The sequence below is a fragment of the Drosophila sulfurigaster genome, chromosome 4 (assembly GCF_023558435.1).
Source record: "Drosophila sulfurigaster albostrigata strain 15112-1811.04 chromosome 4, ASM2355843v2, whole genome shotgun sequence".
In the NCBI taxonomy this organism is placed as follows: domain Eukaryota; kingdom Metazoa; phylum Arthropoda; class Insecta; order Diptera; family Drosophilidae; genus Drosophila; species Drosophila sulfurigaster.
The window spans coordinates 1094586-1116675 of NC_084884.1; the positions used below are offsets into that span (position 1 = coordinate 1094586).

Genomic DNA, 22090 nt, shown 5'->3' on the forward strand with positions numbered 1-22090 from the left:
AAATGTACATAAGGTTGAGAATGAGGGAAGGATAATAATAATAATATTTTGTCTGCCTGTTATGCTCCACTTTATAAAATTTAAGGAAATTAAAGGTATGTTAATATTCAATTCTATTACGGTTTTTTAGAGTTACAAATTATTAGCCCTTAGTGTCTGATTTGTGGCGTGATGGTAACGATAGTGAATTCTGTTGGTGGATCGGACATCTCATTGTGCTTCCTTGTGACCACTTTGCTCACAACAGCTGCGCATGATTGTTGCATTAACAACAACAACATAAAAGCAAGAGCAACAGAAATACTCACAATAATACCTACATACACTCGTACCAGTTTGGTTAGTTTGATTCTTTCTCCCCCATTCTCTCGCTTTTGGACAAGTTTATTTCTCCCGATGAACGTCTCGATCTTTATTTTATGTCGGACGTTTTTAATTCGATGCAATCAAGCCTGTATGGAAATTGCTTTGAAATTGGTAATAAACAGGTCAACTGTTCTATACCTTTTGCGTTGAAATTAACTAGAAGTAAGAAACCAATGGCCTATGGCATTAGGGGCTATTATCGAAATTGAAGATAATATACATATAATAAAACATTATTTTTGTTGTGCAAAACTTTTGCAAGTTACAATTGAACTTTTGCAGAAGAATGTGTAACAATAATTTAATTTATTCTTCATTTGTTAATTTGATAAAAATATTTTTTTTTTGCTTTTTAGAGGAGTGTGCACACTAGAAAAAGAATAATTAATAGTAAACTTAGTAAGTTTAGACAGCCATGGATAACAGGGTCGTCTAACCTCCTATATCGTCGTCGCTATTAGAGACTCCTAACAAGTTTTTAACAGTCATGCGCTCACCATTATAATTTTCATAGCTATTTGAAATTAGAAAATTTGAGAAGATACTATAACAAATTCTAAATTCAGTTAAAAATCGCACCATGCTGACTATGTATGGATACTAACAAATTTTGCGTTCATTTTATTTTTCTACTATTTTCAGATGGAAATTTGGGTGTTGGACTAAACTTGTCAGCAACAGTGGAATTGGTCGAAGGATTAGAAGCAGATTCTGCATCAGTCAGTTTAACATTGGCAGATAATAATATATTTTCCCCAGCTTCCATATCGAGTGGTTCTACAATCGGTTGCAAAAATACAAATCTGAATCAAAATTCAAATACAAATGAAGCGACAACAGTTTTTAAATGTAATCTCTGTGAAAATTTTTACCATCGAAAAAGGAAATGATTTTGCATTTGGAGGCAATGCATCCAACAGCAGAAAGCGACGATTTCATTAGCATACCAACCAACACTACGGCGTTGCAGGCATTTCAAACAGCTGTGGCGGCTGCTGCACTTGCGGCAGTTCAACGTTGCAGTATCACGCCCACAACAGCCGCAAATGAGGGAGAAGATGTTGACATATCTCATGCAAGTGCAACTGCAGTTAGTCTTGATTGTGGTCCTGGTCTTGGCCATTTTAATATTAAGCGGGAGCAGCTAGATAGCAATGAAAATAGAGCCGATGAACAGGATAACACAGATAAGAACTCTAACGATTTAGAATCTCAACGGGGTATGGATGAATTGCGACCAATGATAGCGGCATCATATTCTGAGGTGTCTTGCCCATTATGTTTGGAGCATGGCTACAGTGAAAGATCCTTATTAGAGGCACATCTGATGAGTGTGCACAATGTGATGCGTGATGGTTTGGACAGATTACTGCAGCTTGTCGACCACAAGACCTGGCAACGATCGGCATCATCGTCGTCTTCTAAAAAATTGAAGACGAGGAATTGCCCAAAGGAAATGCCGACAATCATGCAACTGCAACCACATCCACAATAACGTCATCCAACATCACGACGACATATTCCTCTTCTACTGGAGGTGACATTGGAATCGTACAGGGCATTTGTTGCCAACAATGTGACTCCTCGTTTAAGCACGAGGAACAGCTACTACAACATGCCCAGCAGACGCAGCATTATCCAACGCAAAACAATGAGTACGTTTGCTTAGCCGTTTGCCACGTGCAACGTCCGTGTTTTATGAGATTCCAAACACTCCCGTCAATGTTGGCTCACTTCAAGGATGTACATATGAGTCTCGTGTTCTCTGAGCGACATGTTTATAAATATCGTTGCAAACAATGCTCGCTGGCATTTAAAACGCAGGAGAAACTGACAACACACATGTTGTACCACACCATGCGAGACGCCACCAAATGTTCCCAGTGTCAGCGCAACTTCCGCACTACTCAAGCTTTGCAAAAGCACATGGAGTTGGCGCATGGCACCGCCGATGATGTTCCACGAGATCTGGTCTCACCTGTATGCAATGCAAATAATGATATAGACAAGCTGCCAAACGATACAAACATTTTTGACTTAACTACCAGAGCACCTAGCGAACAAGGTAAGTCCATAAATAGTTTATACATATGAATGTATGAACACCCATATCTCACAGTATACAGAGCAGATAACTAGAGAAACTCAATTATAAAATAATATAATTATACATATTGCATACAGAACTCGTGTCGACTGCATAGATTGGTTTGACTTGTAAATATGAATCTTTACCGCGTATTCGTTTATCATCAGTGATTATTTTTAATTATTTTTGTGTGAAAAAATAAAGAAAATAAAAATAATAATAATTTATTAATGGTTTTATATATTTACTCAATAACAAAGACTCATGTTATTTTATTGAAAATGGATAGTCGTCGCACTCGACATATTGCTTATATATTATTTAGGATACTAGATAATTTAATAGTTTTAAAATCAGTATGAGTTTTTATTATTTCTATGTATACATATATTCCTATTTTAGCTGTGAAAATGAGTGAGATAGTAAAAATACTTCGGATCGTTCGCGATCACCGATCACCGAGCGAGAATCGCCAGCGAATGGATCGATTCGAGCTTCAACATCTCCGTTACCAACTGAACAGCAACAACAATTAGCCGCATTAAGAGCCTCATTGGTTAAGAAGCAAGAGCAAGACGTTGAATTTGTTGACGCAGTCGATGCACAGCTGGCATGTCAATTACAAGGAAAAGGTCAGCACATACAACAACAGCTGCAGGACAATTTGCGAACGATGAATTCGCAAGGTCTGCAAAGTCTTCAAAATTTCCAGCAAGTGCAACAACAAATAAGCAATGCAGCCGCCGTATCGGGCATGCCTATTAATCCAGTGGACATGCTCAACCTAATGCAATTCCATCATCTCATGTCGCTAAATTTTATGAATCTGGCACCGCCATTGATATTTGGAGCCAACTCTGCCTCTACCGGTTGTAGTACCCCGTCAACAGTAACGGCAGCTTCGACAGTTGCACAGAATAATAAAATTTCAAACATCTCTTCGACGGGACCAGGAGAGATCTCAACATCTGCGACAGTGGAAGTCCCTTCTAATATAAACACTATTCTTGGACAGTCAACTGGTGGTAACAATCAGGTTAATTATTTGCAATTTAATTAAATTGAAGTTTGTTTTTCAATCTCAAATTTTTATATTTCCAATAGCAACAATTATCGAACAATCAAAAGCGAGCTCGCACCCGAATCACAGACGACCAACTCAAAATTCTACGTGCCCATTTCGACATTAATAACTCACCTAGCGAAGAAAGTATTATGGAAATGTCGCAAAAGCTAATTTGCCGATGAAAGTACGTATTCAAGACTACATTACTATATATGTATGTTTTCGCTCAGCGTCAACAGCCATGACGATCTAGCTATGCCCGTTTGTGTTTCTTACCGTCAGTCCGAAGAACGCCTAGATTTCATGGACTAAGAAATATACCTTTAATTTCAAATCAAATTTGTTTTGGTTTTTTCTCAATTCGAATTAAAAATTCAAATCTTATTTTATAGTTAGAGACACAATAATAACAGATCAATAACCTAAATGTTATTCAAGAAATAATTTTATATTGCAAGATTTTTATTAATTTAATTCATTTTAATTTTATTCATTGCTTGAGTAGAGAATACTTGAGTAGAGGAGTAGGAGGAGTAGAGGATATCTCACAATGAATAATTCTTGACTTTACTTTTATGATAAAATCAAGTTTTAACCATTATGACATTGACTGATAAATGATTCAATTTGTCAGGACAAAAACATTTTGTTTAACATAGCAATATATAGATACAAAAAACAATACTCTGTTAAACGAAAGCCATTTGTTATATGTTTACCGTATAATAAGCTCAGTTAATTAACAGTTAAACATGAATAAATAATTTATATTTGAATTTTAGGTGGTGAAGCATTGGTTTCGCAATACATTGTTTAAGGAACGGCAACGCAATAAGGATTCACCCTATAACTTTAATAATCCGCCATCAACTACACTTAATCTAGAGGAGTACGAACGCACCGGTAATGCAAAGGTGACATCTCTAACCGATACTGCAGCCATAACTCCAATATCAACAACAACTTCATCAGTATCAGTTGGGCCAGGTGCAGAAATTACGACTATCTCAGCAAACGCTGCAGCTTCGGAGTCTACAATCACAAATGAATCTTCCTCGCGTTCAACGGTAAATGTACTCAACAATTTATCAGACTGTTTCCAAACGCACCAAGTCGAAATGGGATTCACCAAACCCGAACAGTCAGATGATTTTGGGAATATGTCATTGCCACTTGACGTCCAAATTAAGACTGAGTTTCAAGATGACAATTTAACTACCGCGTTAGAGAATCAACATCAACAGCTTCAACAGCAACAGCATCCATTTCAATTTTAAAGCAGCAAAAGGAGACACAACAGCAGAATCACTGGAAAACATGCATGATCAGTCACCAAGTACATCGTCTCAGCAACTTCACCAGCAACAGCAGCAGCAACAGCAAGTTAATTGCTTCGAGACCAAGTCGGAGAGCGGCAGTTCTGATATACTTTCCCGCCCACAAACTCCCAATCTTTATAACAGCATGAATGATTTGCTTAGCCAACAGTTGGACCACATAGGCAGTAACATGGGACCACCAAAATTACAAACAGCTGGTAAATCATTTGAGAAACTAACAGGATCAATCGCACCGGGAGCTGCAACCTGTTCACAACTGGACAATAATTCATCAAATTCGTCGAATTCATCCTCTTCGACGTCGGGTGGTAAGCGAGCAAATCGAACGCGTTTCACCGATTATCAAATCAAAGTACTGCAGGAATTTTTCGAAAATAATTCGTATCCAAAGGACAGTGATTTGGAATATTTGAGTAAATTGCTGTTGCTTTCCCCACGTGTAATTGTCGTTTGGTTCCAAAATGCTCGTCAAAAACAGCGCAAAATCTATGAAAATCAGCCGAACAATTCGGTATATGAGTCCGAAGAGACGAAAAACAAAACATAAATTACGCATGCAAAAATGTAACTTAGTTTTTCAGCGATATTATGAGTTGATACGGCATCAGAAGAACCATTGCTTCAAGGAGGAGAATAATAAAAAGTCAGCCAAAGCACAAATTGCTGCGGCACAAATCGCACAAAATTTGAGTTCAGAGGATTCCAATTCATCCATGGATATACACCACAATCCAGTTCCAGTTGGAGTGGGAGCTGTAGGCTTGTCGCAAAATGTTGCAGCTGCCGCTGCTGTTGCAGTTGCCGCTGCCGCAGCTGCTGCGCATTCGCAGTTTACTTCGTCGCCATCGCCGCAGCATTTGTTCAGCAAATCATCATCGCTAACTGATTTCAGTCCATCGACGACACCAACGCCACCACAACGAGAACGCAGCAATAGTTTAGATCAACAACAACCACAACAGTCACAGAGATTGCTCAAGCTTGAGTGCGATAAATGTGAACTGCAATTTAATCACTTGGATTCTCTGCGCGAGCATCAATTAATGCACTTAATGAATCCAGGACTTTTTAACTCATCCGATCAGGCATCTTATGGTCCCTTCGGTAGCATTTTGCAAAGTCTACAACACGCTGCACAACAACAGCAGCTGCATCAGCAACAGCATTTACAACAGCATGAGCAGATTGAACAACAGATCTCAGCACCGGCAGCAAAAAGCGAAAAATCTCGGATAATGCAGAGGATGCAACATCTTTAAGTGAATTTGAAACGTCAAGCATCAGCAATTTTAACAAGAGTTACGAATTTCTTTTTCAATACTTTATGTTATATGAAACCAATACTGAGACTAAACAGCAATTCTTAAACCAACGACAGCAGCAACGGACTGGCGGTGCACAAGATGAGCTTGACTTCTTAAGCAATTTTTATCAGCAAAGTGAGCTAAAGAAAATTAATAGCTATGATTTTTACTACAATACTATCGGCAACACAATGAAGAGACACAGCAAAAGGAGCAGCAATCATCATTTAGCTCGAGTAAAAGCCAACAATAGAATTTCTGCTGCAATACTATCAACTTAATGAGTCGAAAAAGTTTTTCAGTTAGTTGCCTCGACCAACAGAACAGCTGATGGTCAAACTGATGATGAAACGGTACCGTCGTCACAGCAGCCGAATGTGGCGACGGATGAAACTCACAAGTATATCGGCAAGCGAGAAGAACATGAAAAAGCAAAACAAAACAGATGAAATTTATTCTAAAGCGAAGTCGCACACAAATGGAGGAGCTACAATGGGAAACCATAAAAGGAATTGTCAAAATGGACTTCCCAGTACTGAAACTAATAATGATTCTATTGAACCACTCAATAATAATAATCATATCAATGCTAACTTAGGTGCGGCTTTAGGCATACACTTCGATCTAACAAGACATTCTTCGATAACTGATAATGCAACTGAAAATGATATTGTTAAAGATAATGAGCGACCTGATGATGATGGGTCAAATATGGGAATTAATAGCGATACAAAATTTAATCACATTGGACTTTTACGCAGCAGCGAAAAAGTTAGACATTCAAGCGATGTAGAAAAGTCGCAATATTTTCAAAACCTAGAAGAATTTCTTGATGCTACAATGATAGAAAACAACTCTCAAATGTTAACATTCAACGACGATGATACGAATCCAACTAAAATTGAAAATATTAACACATCTGCCTCAGTCATTATCAATGGCAATACAAATACGAGTGCAAATGACTCTCTGCCCTCTGATTCGTCATCAGTGCAGTTAAATGCCCCGTCAAAACAAAATAAACGTCTGAGAACAACAATTCTGCCAGAACAATTGAATTTCCTTTATGAGTGCTATCAAACTGAATCGAATCCCAGTCGCAAAATGTTGGAGGAGATTTCCAAAAAGTTAATCTTAAAAACGCGTAGTTCAGGCAAGTTTTACAACAATATATAATATAAATTACAATGCAGAAAATAATTTACAACTTTAAGCTACACTTGTCTCGACTACTGATACCCATATTCGTCGCAATTAAAACATTCATTGAAATATACCAAACAAATACTAAAATACGAGTATACTAAAAGCTATATTTTTTTCAAAATGTACAAATTTTCAACCAAAACAATAAAACCCCAGGAGCTTTTTATCTGTGATAACTTCTAAGTTTTTATCATATCGCACAGTAAAAATACGCTTGCTATTCGCTTTCTTATACATGTATATATATATATATATATATATATATATATATATCAGAGGTGTCCTCTGTTGCTTGTTACGCACATATCGATTTGATAAACTAAGTTAGGTCTGAAAAGTCATCAACTTTGATGATTTTCTACGGCGAGCGGTTGTGCAACAATTAAAGAGGACTCAGCAGACCCAGCTGCTATCCTGAATAAAAAAATATAATATTACCATTTTGAGAACTATAAAGTAAAACTGACTTGACTCATGTTTGTGCAAACCATAGCTATTTTTTAATTTATATCTGCTCTGTAAACCATTCGTCGTTTTTTTAATGCTGTTTTATTTTTCATAACTTATTTATTTAATTATTTTTTATTTTATTTTTGTTCTATTTAGTAAGAATATTGTAATTGGCCTATATCAACTGGAATCAGGATACAGGAATTTGCTGTGCAGTGAGCTTAAAGAAGAGCCCCAATAATATTTACCCAATAATATAATATACATATTTGACAATGTCAGTGCTACCAGTCTATCATGAAAGAAGTAGAGTAATAACTGGTGTATTGAAATGTATTGATTCAATTTAATCAATGCATATTAGAGGTAAATTTCAGTAAGAGGTATTTAATTTTTAAAATTATTCTATACACTTAGCTAGAAATCAGACTCTTCCTCTTTAAAATAAAGTAAAACTTTAGGTTATATAGTATTTAAGATCTCAGTTATTTGGACGAAAATCTTTAAAGTTAACCTAACCAACCCTAACTAATCTATCTTCAAGTATCCAAAGAGATAGCTAAAATTTGTTTATATGAAATAAGTCGACTATGGCTCAATTTTTCTAATTCTGTCACAGCCTTATTTATAAAATGATCCGAAAACTAAATAAATCATCAAGTTTAATTGTTTGCTGCTTCTTACAAATATTTAAGAGTTATCTTTTCAGACATTCTCTGATAATAACTTTCTGACCATCGCGATGTATGTATATCTAAATATGTGTATTTAAAAGCCAAGTTGACGGTTTTCTTTTCCCAAATTTTTATATCTATTTTTCATACTTCGTAAGCTACCTTAACCAAAATTTTCAGTAAGTGGGTTAATGAGGACAAATGTAAAACTTTTACATTTACATATTTCAATATAATTGACAAAAAGTAGTCATAAAAATAAAACCTACATTCAATTTACAAACAATGTGGAATGATAGTCAGATTTGAGATTTTTCTGAATTTTTAAAGCAAAATTCTCGTTCCTTGGGTATTCTAGATCCAAATTGTTTTATAAACCCATTGTTATGAGATATATTCTAAATAGTCTATAAATAACTCAAAGAAGAATTTACCAGAGCGACAATACTTTTAAACTACATTTAAGAAAAAGTTAATTATTTTTGGATTGTCATATAAATAAGTAATTGCTTTAAAACATTCTAAAACAAGTAAGAATGTTACGAGGCGAGTGTGCTCGATTGTGAGATACCCGCTACTTATTTTGAATAAAAGCAGAAAACGTGCGGTAATATGCTAAAATATACCGAAAATATACTGAAATACTAAAAGTTATTTATTCACGAAATCAAAATATACCAGATTGTCGGTCAAAGTAGCTCTAGTAGGGGAAATTTGTCATACAAATGTTTTTATTAAATATATTCTATAATTTTACCCGACCGCAACCAAACTCTGAGGAATCACATATACTCACTCTCTAACTTCAAAATTACTCTTGGTTTTCGACTTTTGTCGATTTAAGGGCGGAAGGGAAAGTTATGCATTTTAAATTAGCTCGGCGCGTTAAAAATAAGTTCTGAGCTCAGGGAATCTTGATTAATCAGAATGTAAAGAATTAGTAGGTGTAAAATTGAACAGCACGAATTTTCATACAGATTATCTACTTTGAATTTCAGGTGTGGTTTCAAAACTCACGGGCAAAGGATAAGAAATCTCGGAATCAGCGTCAATACTCGCACATTTCCGATGACAACAACAGCATTGATGGATCCAACAGCAAAGAAACCGGAAACAGCAACCACAACTCTAAATATAAATGTAGTCGTGAACTAGCCGCCGTACAAGAAAGCAAAGTGATCACATCCTCCAGCGCTGCATCAGTTGATGGAGAGCAACCTCAAAAGTTGTTGCAAGACTGTCAATTGTGCCAAATGCCCCAGGTTAATATGCAAACGCATGCCATTAGCGTCCAGCACATTTGCAAGATGAAGGCATTTATCGAGCAAACCAGCGAACTATATAACCAAAGTAATGCCAGCGGTAGCGAAGACAACGATTCTGACCGGGAGAAACGCTTCTATAGTCTCTCGAAAGCATTTTTACTGCAACATGTTGTCAATAATATGACGAGCAGCACTTTGACATCCACAGCTATAAATGAAAATCACTGTGTGACAGTGTCTGAGATGGACGAGGACTTATCTGGCGCAATGGCAAATGACTCTAGCAATAACGACAAGATCAAGGAGAAAGGAAATGTCCAGGAAAACGGAAATGGAAAGGTAACAGCAGTTGGCACCGCTTTCACCCCAATCGATATAACTGTAAACGATCATATTAACAACGACGAAGACGAAGAAATGAGCGAGATTAGCAAAAGAAATCTTCGGCAAATCGTGATCTTATGCAACAGTTGTTTAACCGCAATCACATTACCGGTAAGAGTTGCGGAAGAAACTTTCCAAAAGTGCAACTTCATAACATAAATACATATATATTTTTTTATTACGATTATCCTAAAAGTGCATTTATTATTATGATTTGGCGTGGAATTTAAAATATAATTGTATCAATCAATATATATATATATATATATATGTATGTATGTATGATACATAGTAGATTCTTTCTTTATTAAGTTTTGTGAATTTTACTTTTAAATTTGTTTATATCTTTTATACAAGTACAATATTTGTATCACAAGACTCAATGCAAATAGTAGCAATAAAACCCATATATATATATATAACAAAATTTTTATTCGGATTCGAAATATGTTAACTTGTGTGTTTATACACAAAGAGCATAGATACATAGAATATGTACTTCAACTACTACTACATTTAGCTACATATATTTATAATTCACATGTAAGTCAACAAAATTCTTGTCGAAGACTTAACAAAAAAATGTTGTTTTAAACACCAACTAATATCTTTCCTGCAAACAAATAATTAAGAACATGATAATTAAGTAGTAAACATTCCAATATGCCTCGCAATTTATTTGTAGTTATAATACATTTTCCTATATATATTGTTATTATATATATGATATATGTTAGCCCTTTAAGACATTCAATGTGTCCTAATTGCAACACTCTATAAGAATGAACAATATAAACCAACAATGCCAAACTTATTGGTAAAGCAATTCCTTATAACATACAAACATAAAACATTCATACAGATTGAATTCAATTTGCACTTATTCATATTATTTAGATCCCCGTCTTATACAAAATGAATACTTAAAAAAGTATTCAAAACTAATTTTCTTTGAAGAGGTCTAAATGCGTGAGTGTAAATTAAATCTCTCTTTTAAGAGCTGTATATGCGTGTTTGACTGGGTGCCTGTGTGTGTATATAATATATAATAAAAAATGTAAATGTTGACTAGGGTTTGTTTTCAGTACCTTTTAAATGATATATATATGCAGATATATACATACGTATATGAATAAAAATTTAAAATATTGATTGCTAGTCTTGGTAGTACATATGCAGCTCGAAAAAGAATATTTTATTATTTGAGTGTTATTTAATCACACATTTAATTTAACTTTTAAAGAATGTACAAAAATAAACAAGCAATGTATTCGACTAAACGCAATGTTTTTATTTTTCACTTTTGCTTAGCACTATGATGGGATCCGTACTTATTTTCTGTTCAATGTAAAGAATTCTTGAGTTTTTATTCCGAATTATTCTGAATTTTTATAAATATATTTATTTTTGAACGAAAGTTATACGAATTTATGAATTTTATGTCATTAATTTAAGTTCCTCTTTGAAATTGTGTTGTATCACTATAGCCGCCTAAAACTTTATAATTCAAGACATATATATTTTGCTTTACATTCTTAATTTGTATACGCAATAATCAATCTCTATAATCTTTGTATTGATAATGGATGTGCAAACTTCCATATAATATATTTGAAACTTACCCAAAGTTATAGTAAAATTTTGTTTTAATAGTTATAGGTGGCAAATAAATTGGAATAATTTGTCTGGAAAGCTGTTTCTTTGGATCTACTGGTGAGTATTTATTTTATTGTAAATTTTCCTCTTTTCATTTCGCAAGTCTTCACTCTAGCAACACATTCTTCTTGTGGGATTAAATAAAAATAAAAATGGACAAATTTCGTCGAAGATGTACAACATGGAAGATCGTAAATACATACATATATATGAATATGAAAGTTTTAAAAATATTTGCTTACAGACATATAAGTCATGAGCATACAAGTAAAAATTTATATTGTACTATGAAAAATTGAAAGTTCCTATTTTAAAAAATTTAAATCATGACATTTCATGAAATTAAATATATACATATTTATGTAAAAGAAAAACATCAATATTAAGAAATGGAATTGTAGCATTAATTATAAATTAAACGGAATTGTTCCTAATGATTTAAATATATATATATATATATATATTTATTTATATATCTAATAGCTTTAACAGAAACATTATACATATATTAAAAAGCAACATGGTCAAAGATGATAATAGACGATCAATTGGTATATAGTAATTTCGTAAAGTGAAAGCCAATTCTTCTACATACCAGGACAGACAACATTTAAATGACACGTCTAAATTACTTAGAGATACATAAATAATATACAATAGACTTACTTGTAAAATAATCGAAATTATTTTATTCAGATTCAAAAGTATTATACACACTAGAGTCCGTCAAAAAATAATGGAGAGTAGCGAGAAAAGAGATGTAAACTGAGTTCCTAGCATATTATTGCTTTATGCCTTTGTTTTTCTATTTAAATATTAAATAGTAATTTAAATTATAGTTATAACTGCATAGTAATAACTACATATATAAAATAAAAATACTTTTATATCCGAGCTATGAACAAACTAAAAATTCGGATACCTGTCTAACATACATATGTTTAAAATTTGTATTGAAATGAAATATAAATTCACGCATACAAAACATAAAAACAAATATGAAAATTAAGTTTGATTTAATTATATTCATTACATTTAAATTTCTAATTAACCATGTAGCATTGACATTTTGACTTGCTTATAGATAATACATATATAAACAAATGTGCCAATAATTTACTTTATAAGTTTATACTCACTTATCAACTTAACTACATCACTAGCATTTGGACATTCCTACAAACGTCGATGTGTATGTAGATTCATATTTTTTAATCGTATGATATCAATCTGACAATTTTATAGTGGAATAAAATACAGAGATTTCGGTCGAAGTAAATACTAGCAGAACAAGTTGCCCTTTAAGATAAATTAACTACGCGTATTATTATTTTCTAAATTGTTTAATATCATGCTCTACGGATAGAAGAAAGGAGAACACTTGAATAAGGTTGAACTTTGAGATATCCGCTACACATTTTATAAAAGATAAAAAAGTGAATTTTATCTACAACTACCCCACATTTAACGTCATCCGTTTAATGGATTGTTGTATTTCAGATCACTTGAACTTATAACAAAAAAAAAAATACAAATACAAATACTGCAGATTGAGCTCATTGTATAAATGATGTTAATTTGATCCTATTATTTTTTAGTTTATTTTTTTGGTTCTATCAAAATATTTGAGACTTATCTGTTAAATGGAAGAATATTTTCTCAAAAATTACCTCATTTTAAACATTTTGACAATTAGATTTATTTTTGATTGAATAACCACCTCCATATAAATATTAATGAATTTAAGTCTGATTATATTCAAGCTAGTCTCCTCATCTTGAAGATAAACTTATTATTTTTATTGTAACATATGATCAGATTAGAATGCTAATTTTAAAATAATGAATTTAATTCCTGAATATGTTAAGAAGACAATATATAGAAAGGGAGCATCTTAATATTTTACTATTGACAACAAAAAATTTTTTGAAAAATTTTAAATGTATCTATGGTTTTATGATTTAAGTGTTAGCAATGTTTGAGTTTATTATCGTACATTATTATGAATTGTTTGCTTAGTGCGTTTATCTATTATTTTAAATTGTATTTTACAACTTAATATTGTAACAATAACAACTTATGCATAATCTTCTAATGTATGAAAATAATTACAAAGAATTATATAAATAGTGGTTAAGAAAAACTTTAATTAAAGTTCCTATAGTATTTAATATAACAAATATGAAAATATGTAATGTAAAATACAATTCTTATCCATAAAAACATTGACATAATATATACAATTATAATTAAATTTATGCATTGATTATCTGATAATTACACATAAATGATATGAATGATGAAAAAGAAGTTGAAACCTCGCCGCTAAATCATATGATTATGAAACTATTTGGATTTCCATACTCAAATGTCAGAGAGTATTGTCGAATTGTTTGCATATATACATATATACATATGTAAGGGAGCACCTAAGCAAATGACATAACGATTGATCCACAGAACTTTTACTTACTATTTACAATACATAATATAAATATATATCTGGGTTTTAGATTGCGACTGGGTTATACTGTTCTCATCCTTATATATATATATGTACATATCAATATGTATGTATAGACGCACGACACGCGACTTTCACGTTTTGTATTGATAAAACGAAGATTAAAAACAACATTTGTTATCAATATACTGATATACATCCATACTATTGAAAAGAGTTTCATATGCATGTACATATATTTGTGTGTGGACACTTCAAATGGTGAATGAATGTTTAAGTGCACATTGTATTGTATGTATTTCTTAAGTTAATGATAATAATGTTTATCGAGTTGCTACACAGAATTGAATAGAATTTTAGAAATAAGCATAAATATTTTACAGTTCCTATATTATAATGATTGCAAAAGATGTGCATATATTATAAAATTATAAATAAAGACATTCAAAAAATATATTTCCGAATCCACACTAATTTTTTTTCCTGCATTAAAAAATTATTTTTGTGTTTATTTTTTATAATTTTCTTTTTTTTTGTTCTTGTTCTAATATGGCGTCGGTTTGAGCTATTTGATACGCGGTCGGCCATATTTTCAGCTGACGGGACCCATCTTTAAATGCTCACGTCTGATCCTTCTAAGATATGCAATAAATTAGTGAAATCCGAACATCCGAATGTCTCCAGCATAGAACGTCCCTTGAGTCTGTCCAAAATACTTTCTTGTCAACGTGTGCTGACAATTCAGACTTGTTACATCTGGCCAACCTCAGCCCTAAAACAACAGCCATGAGGTTTCGAAAAAGCTTTTAATGGAGCAACTCTGGTTTTCGACGGTTTGGGTCCCCTTTTCGGAACGAATGGACGAGGATATGGAACCTGGCATGTTTTATCGGAAGTGTATTAGGGTTGGTGTGGACCATTGAAAAGGAATTGCGGGTGTTATACGGTATTACAACTTGAGGTCTCGGTATAAGATGGAACGAATCACTAATGCCGTATTCGTTTGGTTCTGCTTTAAGATTTATGCAGTGTGGCGTACGCGTTGGCTTCTATGGGCTTTGCTCAGTAAACGTGGGGTTACAAAAAGGGCCAACTGATAAGACACACCACTATATAACAATAATACATTAAAATTCGCATACATATGGGAAGACAGAGTAAGAGGAGTGTAGTAGGAAGGGTACATTAAACAATGATGAAAGAAAAGAGAAGGGAAGGAGAGGAAGGTAGGTTAACAAAGAAGACGGAGCCACTCTCTGATGCAAAACTGGTGTTATTGCGTGCAGACGCCTTCCCAACCGTGATCCTGCATTCAAATCCCTAAAAGAAAGTGGTTCGGCGAACCTACTCTTGCTTGGTAATGCATGGTTCCAAATAAAATTATACAATTAAGCGAACATAATTAATTCATTAACATATAACAAAAGTGACTAATTCTAACAACATTATAAACGAAATAAGAAGAAAAATAAATAAATAAATAATATAACTGACTAACATGGTAAGTATATGTATTAACCCAGAAGTCACTCCCGTTCACAATGAATATATATATTATTTATTTCTTTTGTTTCACACTTTTTCACTTTATTCTCGGACCGGCGATGCTGGTCCATCGGCCGTACGTGTTAAACTTACTAGAACATATTAGGAAAGTAAATGAAACAATCGTTGACGTCGGCGCTGACGTCGCTGCTACCGCCATCGCCCTCGCTCTTCGCCGCCGGTTCCCACATCCCTCCTTTTTATCAGCTTTAATTTCAGTCCTTGGTCCAAGCTTGGTAGTTCCATCCCGGCTGTCTGTGCTGGCTGGTGTTCCGTTTGTTCTGTGTTTGTCAACTCTTCTGGTGGAGTCACATGTACCTGTGGAAGAGAATCAGGGTCGGAGCTACTGTCCGACGGGCTCTTATCGGTATCTTCTTCAAGCGGCTAATATTCCTGGTTAAACGTCTACCATCTCTTGACACTATAGCTATGTTTCCTTTTCGCTCTATAACATCGTATTCGGTAGGGTCGAAGTTTGGTGTTAGCTTATGTGGGAACACAACATTTTTATCAGGACCTTGTCACCTACTCCTATATCAATTTCCTTCGCCCCTCTCTTTTTATCAGCTGATTCTTTCCCTTCTGTTTTGCAACGCAGTCTTGGTCTCGTTCTGCTGAGTCTAATACTTCCGCGCCCAAATCCTGAATCCCCGGCATCTTATCACGGATCAGCCTGTTAAACATTAACTGCGTAGGAGCAGTACCTGTGCTACTATGTGGGGTTACATTGTACATCAACACAAATTTTTGTATCTCCTCTTTATAGTTATTTTTGTGTTGATATGCGATCTTTAATCGCTTCACTAGCGATCTGTTTATATGTATTTTCAACCTCACCATTTGTCTGAGGCCAGTAAGGCGGAGTTCTAATCTGCTCTATGCCACTAACCTTGCAATATTCTTTAAACTCACTACTGATGTACTGCCGTCCGTTGTCCGTCCGTAAGTATTTGGGAAAACCAAGTCTGCACAAAATTTCTTTCATTACCTCGATAATGGTCGTTGATGTTATCGAACGCAAGAATTTAAACTCCATGTATCGCGAGTAATAATCAATGAAAACGAGTACGAATTCGCCATTTGGAAAGGGACCCAACAAATCGGAAGCCACGCATATCCAAGGACCCGATGGAAACGGTGTTCTACTCATCGGTGCTGGATTGTTTGCTTGCGAGACTAGAAGGCAATCTCTGCAGAATTTCACAAACTTTTAAGCCGCACGATCTATGCCAGGCCACCAAACCTTGGAGCGTAGCCGACGCTTCATTGCGGATTCGCCTGGATGGCCTTAATGGGCTAGCTCTAGCACCTTTTCCCGCAGAGAAGTCGGAATGATTAAACGATTTCCTCTCAGTAGGATGTTCCCGATTGTGGAAAGCTCGAATCGGAACGGGTAGAGGTTATTTGATGCGGCGGAAGTCCATGAATAATCTTGCAAGCAAGTAATGGCATCTACAATTTCTTCATCAAGGATGCTTTTCTCTGCTATCTCCGATATGCTCATTGACATAGGGATTGAGCTCTCCAGTATACGTAAAATGCTATATTCGGCTCTTGGCTCGAAATCCTTTGTCGATGATATAATACACAGCCGAGACAAAGTGTCTGAGATGTTTTCCTTCCCAGCCTTATAAATAACTTTGAATTTATAAGTCTGTAGCCGCAGAAGCCACCTTCCGATGCGAGCTGGTGGTTTTGATGATGGCTTAAATATTGTCTTGAGCGGTTTGTGGTCGGTAACCAACTCAAACTCTAAGCCGGCTAAGTAGTAATGAAATTTTTCTACCGCCCATACCAGTGCCAAGCTTTCTTTTCGGTTTGTGAGTACCGCTTCTCCACATCAGACAAACTTCGGCTGGCAAAAGAAATGATCTGGGGTTCGCTTGCTTCTGTGAATTGTAGCAGTACTGCCCCCAGCGCCACCGGGCTTGCATCAGCAATCAGACGTGTTCGATGTTTTATATTGAAGTATGAAAGTCTGGGTATTTCAGCCAGACGAGTTTTCAAATCGTTGAGCGCTTCTTTCTCTTTGGGGCCCCAGACAAATTTGGTGTCTTTTCCCAACAATTTCCTCAACGGTTCTGTGCGATCGGCTAAGTCCGGAATAAACTTCCCGACGTAAGTGACCAGTCCTAGGAAGCTTCTCGTCTCCTCCTTATTTCTCGGGTCTCGGAATGAAGTGATGACATCTACTTTCTCAGGATCGACACTAATTCCCTTGTCTGATAGAATATGGCCTAGAAATCTTAACCGGTGTGTTTTCCAAACACATTTTGAGTCATTCAGTACCACATTATTATTCTTGAATATTGCCGGACTTTCATGACCGTCTCGTCATGCTCATCTTCATTTGATCCAAAAATGATGACATCATCTATATAATTAAGAACGTTGGGGCATGGTGACAATAACTCTTCAAGCCGTCGTTGGAATATCTCGGGGGCAGAATTTATTCCAAACATTAATCGTTTGTAGCGGAACAGGCCTCTTGGGGTTATAAATGTTGTTATCTGTCGGCTTGCCTCATCCAGTTCTAATTGATGATATGCATCTTTCAAATCGAGCCTTGAAAAGTATGTAGCATCTTTCAACTTAGTCATGAACGAATCAAAAGTAGGCAGTGGGTAGTGTTCCTCATCACCGCTCGATTGGCCATCCGCATATCCAAACACAACCGGATGTCGCCATTTTCCTTGAAAGTCATTACGATAGGCGAGATCCAAGGGCTGTGACCGACAACTGGTTCTAGTATGTCACTGCTTAGAGCTTCCTCTAGTTTGGACAGCACCTTAGCTTCGATGGCAACCGGTATACGTCGCATTGGCTGTTGTATGGGCCTAATATTGGGGTCAATTAATATTTTGACTGTCACTCCTTTCCACTTAGGAAATGGGGTAATGCATTCAGCTCGGCTGACCTGTAGTCCCAATGCTAAGACGTTCAATTTGATTGCTGTTTCTCGGCCCAGGAACGATTGTTTTCCATTTTCAATCACGTAAAATGAAGCAATGATCTCTTTATCTGAGCCTGTTGATATGGGAGCCTCGAATACACAAATTACATTAAGCAATTGGTTTGAAGCATAACCCCGAAATTGCCTCTCCGAGTTGGATCTGATGTTCAAGACAACGGCTTTGTTTGCTTCCATTGATAACCAGTCAGCTTGGCTAATCAGATTAAAACGCGAGCCTGAGTCGATGATAAGGGGAACAATCTGCCCTTCTATTGAACACTCTATGATTTCATCACTTTCATCATCATCGCTGCAAATCCGCAAACATTCTTCCTTGGTCGGTTTCGTTCCGGAAGGAGCGCATTCATCTTGCACTTGCCGCACATCTATCCGTGATCGCTTTATGCCACCGTTGTTTGGCTGTGTGGACTGGCGTTTGAGATTCGTTCTGCACTTGCGGGCGAAATGACCAAACCGCAAGCATTTGTTGCATTTAACTTGTCGCGCCGGGCAGGTCAAGTTATCGTCAGAGTGATCCATTCGACCACATCTACCGCATTCTGTACCCTTGATTGGTTTCCGGAATGATATTTTATTTATTGTTTCTTTTTCCGCCTTAGAAATCATCGATTGTGATTGCTTAATAATTTCTTCCTCTACTCTACAAGCTTCGATCACTTCAGTCAAGGTATGCTCTTTCTCCAGTAGCTTTTTCTTCAGTTCCAGCGAAGTCCAGGAGTCCATGATTTTATCTTTTAAACAGATCTCTTCAATTTCGGCCTTAGTGGAGCCGAAATTGCATTTCTGCATTTGCTGACGTAGCCGAACCGAAAATTTTGCAAAACTCTCACCTTCAAAAGGTGAAAGGTTCCTAAACATATGCCGTTCGAAGGTTGAATTTTGTTTCGGTGAGAAATAATCATTTAGCTTTTCACCAGCACCAAGAATACGTCGACGTCTTTGTTATTATCCGGGTCTACCAGAGCATCTGGTAAGGAGAAAGCAACCGTTTGCAATTGCACGCCTCCCAAGTGAAGCAATTTATTTCGTTTCCTGGTAGGTGTTTCAATCTCTTCAGCATCGATATATATTTGAAATGCGAGAAACCATTTTTCCCACTCGTTTCGTAACAGTGATTTTTCAATGGTTTGATTATATTCTCACTCATTTCCCTTTTCTGCGAATTCTGCAAATGAAACGAAAACCAAAATTTCATTTATTCATTTTTCTCGGCAAACTGCCTCTGACTATGTCAGCTTATTACAAGGCTAACTGCCTTTACACAAACAGATTATTTCTCTGTTTAAATGTTTTTTATTTTTCCAACTTACAACGTACTGTTGCTCAGTTAAGAATTTTATTTATTTCATAATTTTTTCCATTTTTCTTTTGACTTGCAACCAACTGTTACTCAGTCACTCTTTTAATTACGCTTGTGTCTCTGTCCTTTTTTTTCTCTTGACTTGCAACCAACTGTTACTCAGTCACTCTCTTAATTAGGCTTATGTTATTTTGAATTGTGATCAACTCTTTCTTTGCACTCTCTTCATTAGATGTTGGTCTTTCGCTCACTATTTTTTTTTTACATCCTCGTTTAGCTTACCACTCTTAATGTGAGCATTTACCGTATGCTGGCAGTGGTAGGGCACAATAAGAGCAGAAGAACAAGTAAAACACAAGAAGAGAGAGAAAGAAAGAAAAGGAAAACGACACATACATTTGTACCAAGTACCGCAATATCACGAAATTACGTCTTGCATACATATGTATTTAATTTAAATATTGGCTATTGCTTTTGTTTTTTTTAGTTTTACCTCGTCGCCAATGTATTAACCCAGAAGTCACTCCCGTTCACAATGAATGTATGTATTATTTATTTCTTTTGTTTCACACTTTTTCACTTGATTTTCGGACCGGCGATGCTGGTCCATCGGCCGTCCGTGTTAAACTAACTAGAACATAATTAGGAGAGTAAATGAATCAGTCGTTGACGTCGGCGCTGACGTCGCTGCTACCGCCATCGCCCTCGCTCTTCGCCGCCGGTTCCAACAGTATATATGAGGCGGAAATTTATCAAATACGGCAAAAGGGAAAGAATAAATAAGTAATGACTAAAAATAATTAACCTATAAATATAAAATATGTTCGAGCATAATTGAATTTAAATATTGAAATAAATTAAGAAAACAAAAATGCTAGTTAAAATTAACTATTTTGGTTCATTTAGAGTGCAATGCTAGATAAGCACTCAGAAATAGGCAAACATTAAATGCAAATTAAATGAGGATCAGCGGATTTCACTCAACAAATGTGATTCTATTGCCAGTCTCGCAGGGTCATTGACCGCTGGGACTGCAGACTACTGTAGCAGATAGACCATAAGCAAGAGTGAAGCCCTCGTTCTAGCTCTAGATCATGTATAATCAATTAGTAAGAGTGAAACAGACTTACATACATTCGGCGACTCCCACGCAGAAAGATCTTTCCTTGTGTTTGTGTCTGTCTGTGGTGTATCTGTGGGGAAATAATAATTGGCGAGCTTTTGCGCATGCTTAGAAGCTGCTTGCTATGACCGGCTAATGACAAGCAAAACAAACTTACCTACATACACGTATGCAAGTATGGGCACTAACCATACAATTCATAGATGCGTCAATTCATACAAAAACCTATATTTAAAAACATTATTATTATTATGGGCCCAGTCGGGCCATGATACAATTATATGTATAATTGTATCATGTTTTAGCGCAGCGCGCAGCGTACTTCACACACTCAGCTCAGTCGCAGATCAAATGCGGAGCGATGAGCACGAGTGTATTTCATTGCGCTCTGCTTTCGTTTTTATGTATGCGTGTATGTATCTATATGTTGGTCTATTTTAGTGTGTGTATGCATGTGAAGTTTTGCAACGTGCAGTTGCCTCGGTGACAAGCAGCTAGCGTACGTCAATTTTGTTTTGCCGCGACGAAAGTCTTGAAGATGAGCACAACAACAATTGTTCGCGTTCTAGATGTTTGCAGTTAAATGGCGCCTGCTCAAGGACCGTGTTGGCTTTGCTGGTGATTTGCAAGCCCAACCTGTTGTGGTGTCATTTCCGCTTTTTCCCGTCAGATTTGGATTTTTGAAGTGTGATTGCGGGAAAAATATGAAAATAGCGAGCAGGGGGAATTATGGTTTTTTTTATAAAATTTAAGCCGCTTTTTTTAGTTTACTTTGGCGATGTTTAAACTCAATTTAACAGCTGAAATGTTAAAAACTTATTTCTATCGACAAAATATCGATATTTAGGTTTAGATTTAGGTTAGACCGGCCGCCCTTGCTAGGG

At 35.6% G+C, this 22090-nt stretch overlaps 1 protein-coding gene across 1 annotated transcript in view; it reads left to right on the forward strand.

The window, feature by feature from the left end:
- LOC133846925 (zinc finger protein 2) overlaps positions 1–10390 on the forward strand; it is a 52059-nt gene extending 41669 nt beyond the window's left edge. Inside the window, 16 exon segments of the mRNA XM_062281638.1 lie at positions 1009–1227; positions 1230–1786; positions 1789–2431; positions 2858–2979; positions 2982–3491; positions 3560–3686; positions 3689–3705; positions 4304–4795; positions 4797–5391; positions 5394–5417; positions 5420–6041; positions 6074–6330; positions 6333–6401; positions 6404–7322; positions 9027–9057; positions 9494–10390. Coding sequence (XP_062137622.1) covers positions 1009–1227; positions 1230–1786; positions 1789–2431; positions 2858–2979; positions 2982–3491; positions 3560–3686; positions 3689–3705; positions 4304–4795; positions 4797–5391; positions 5394–5417; positions 5420–6041; positions 6074–6330; positions 6333–6401; positions 6404–7322; positions 9027–9057; positions 9494–10303 — 6014 coding nt within the window. The 3' untranslated portion in view covers positions 10304–10390.
- Positions 10391–22090: the final 11700 nt, after the last annotated feature.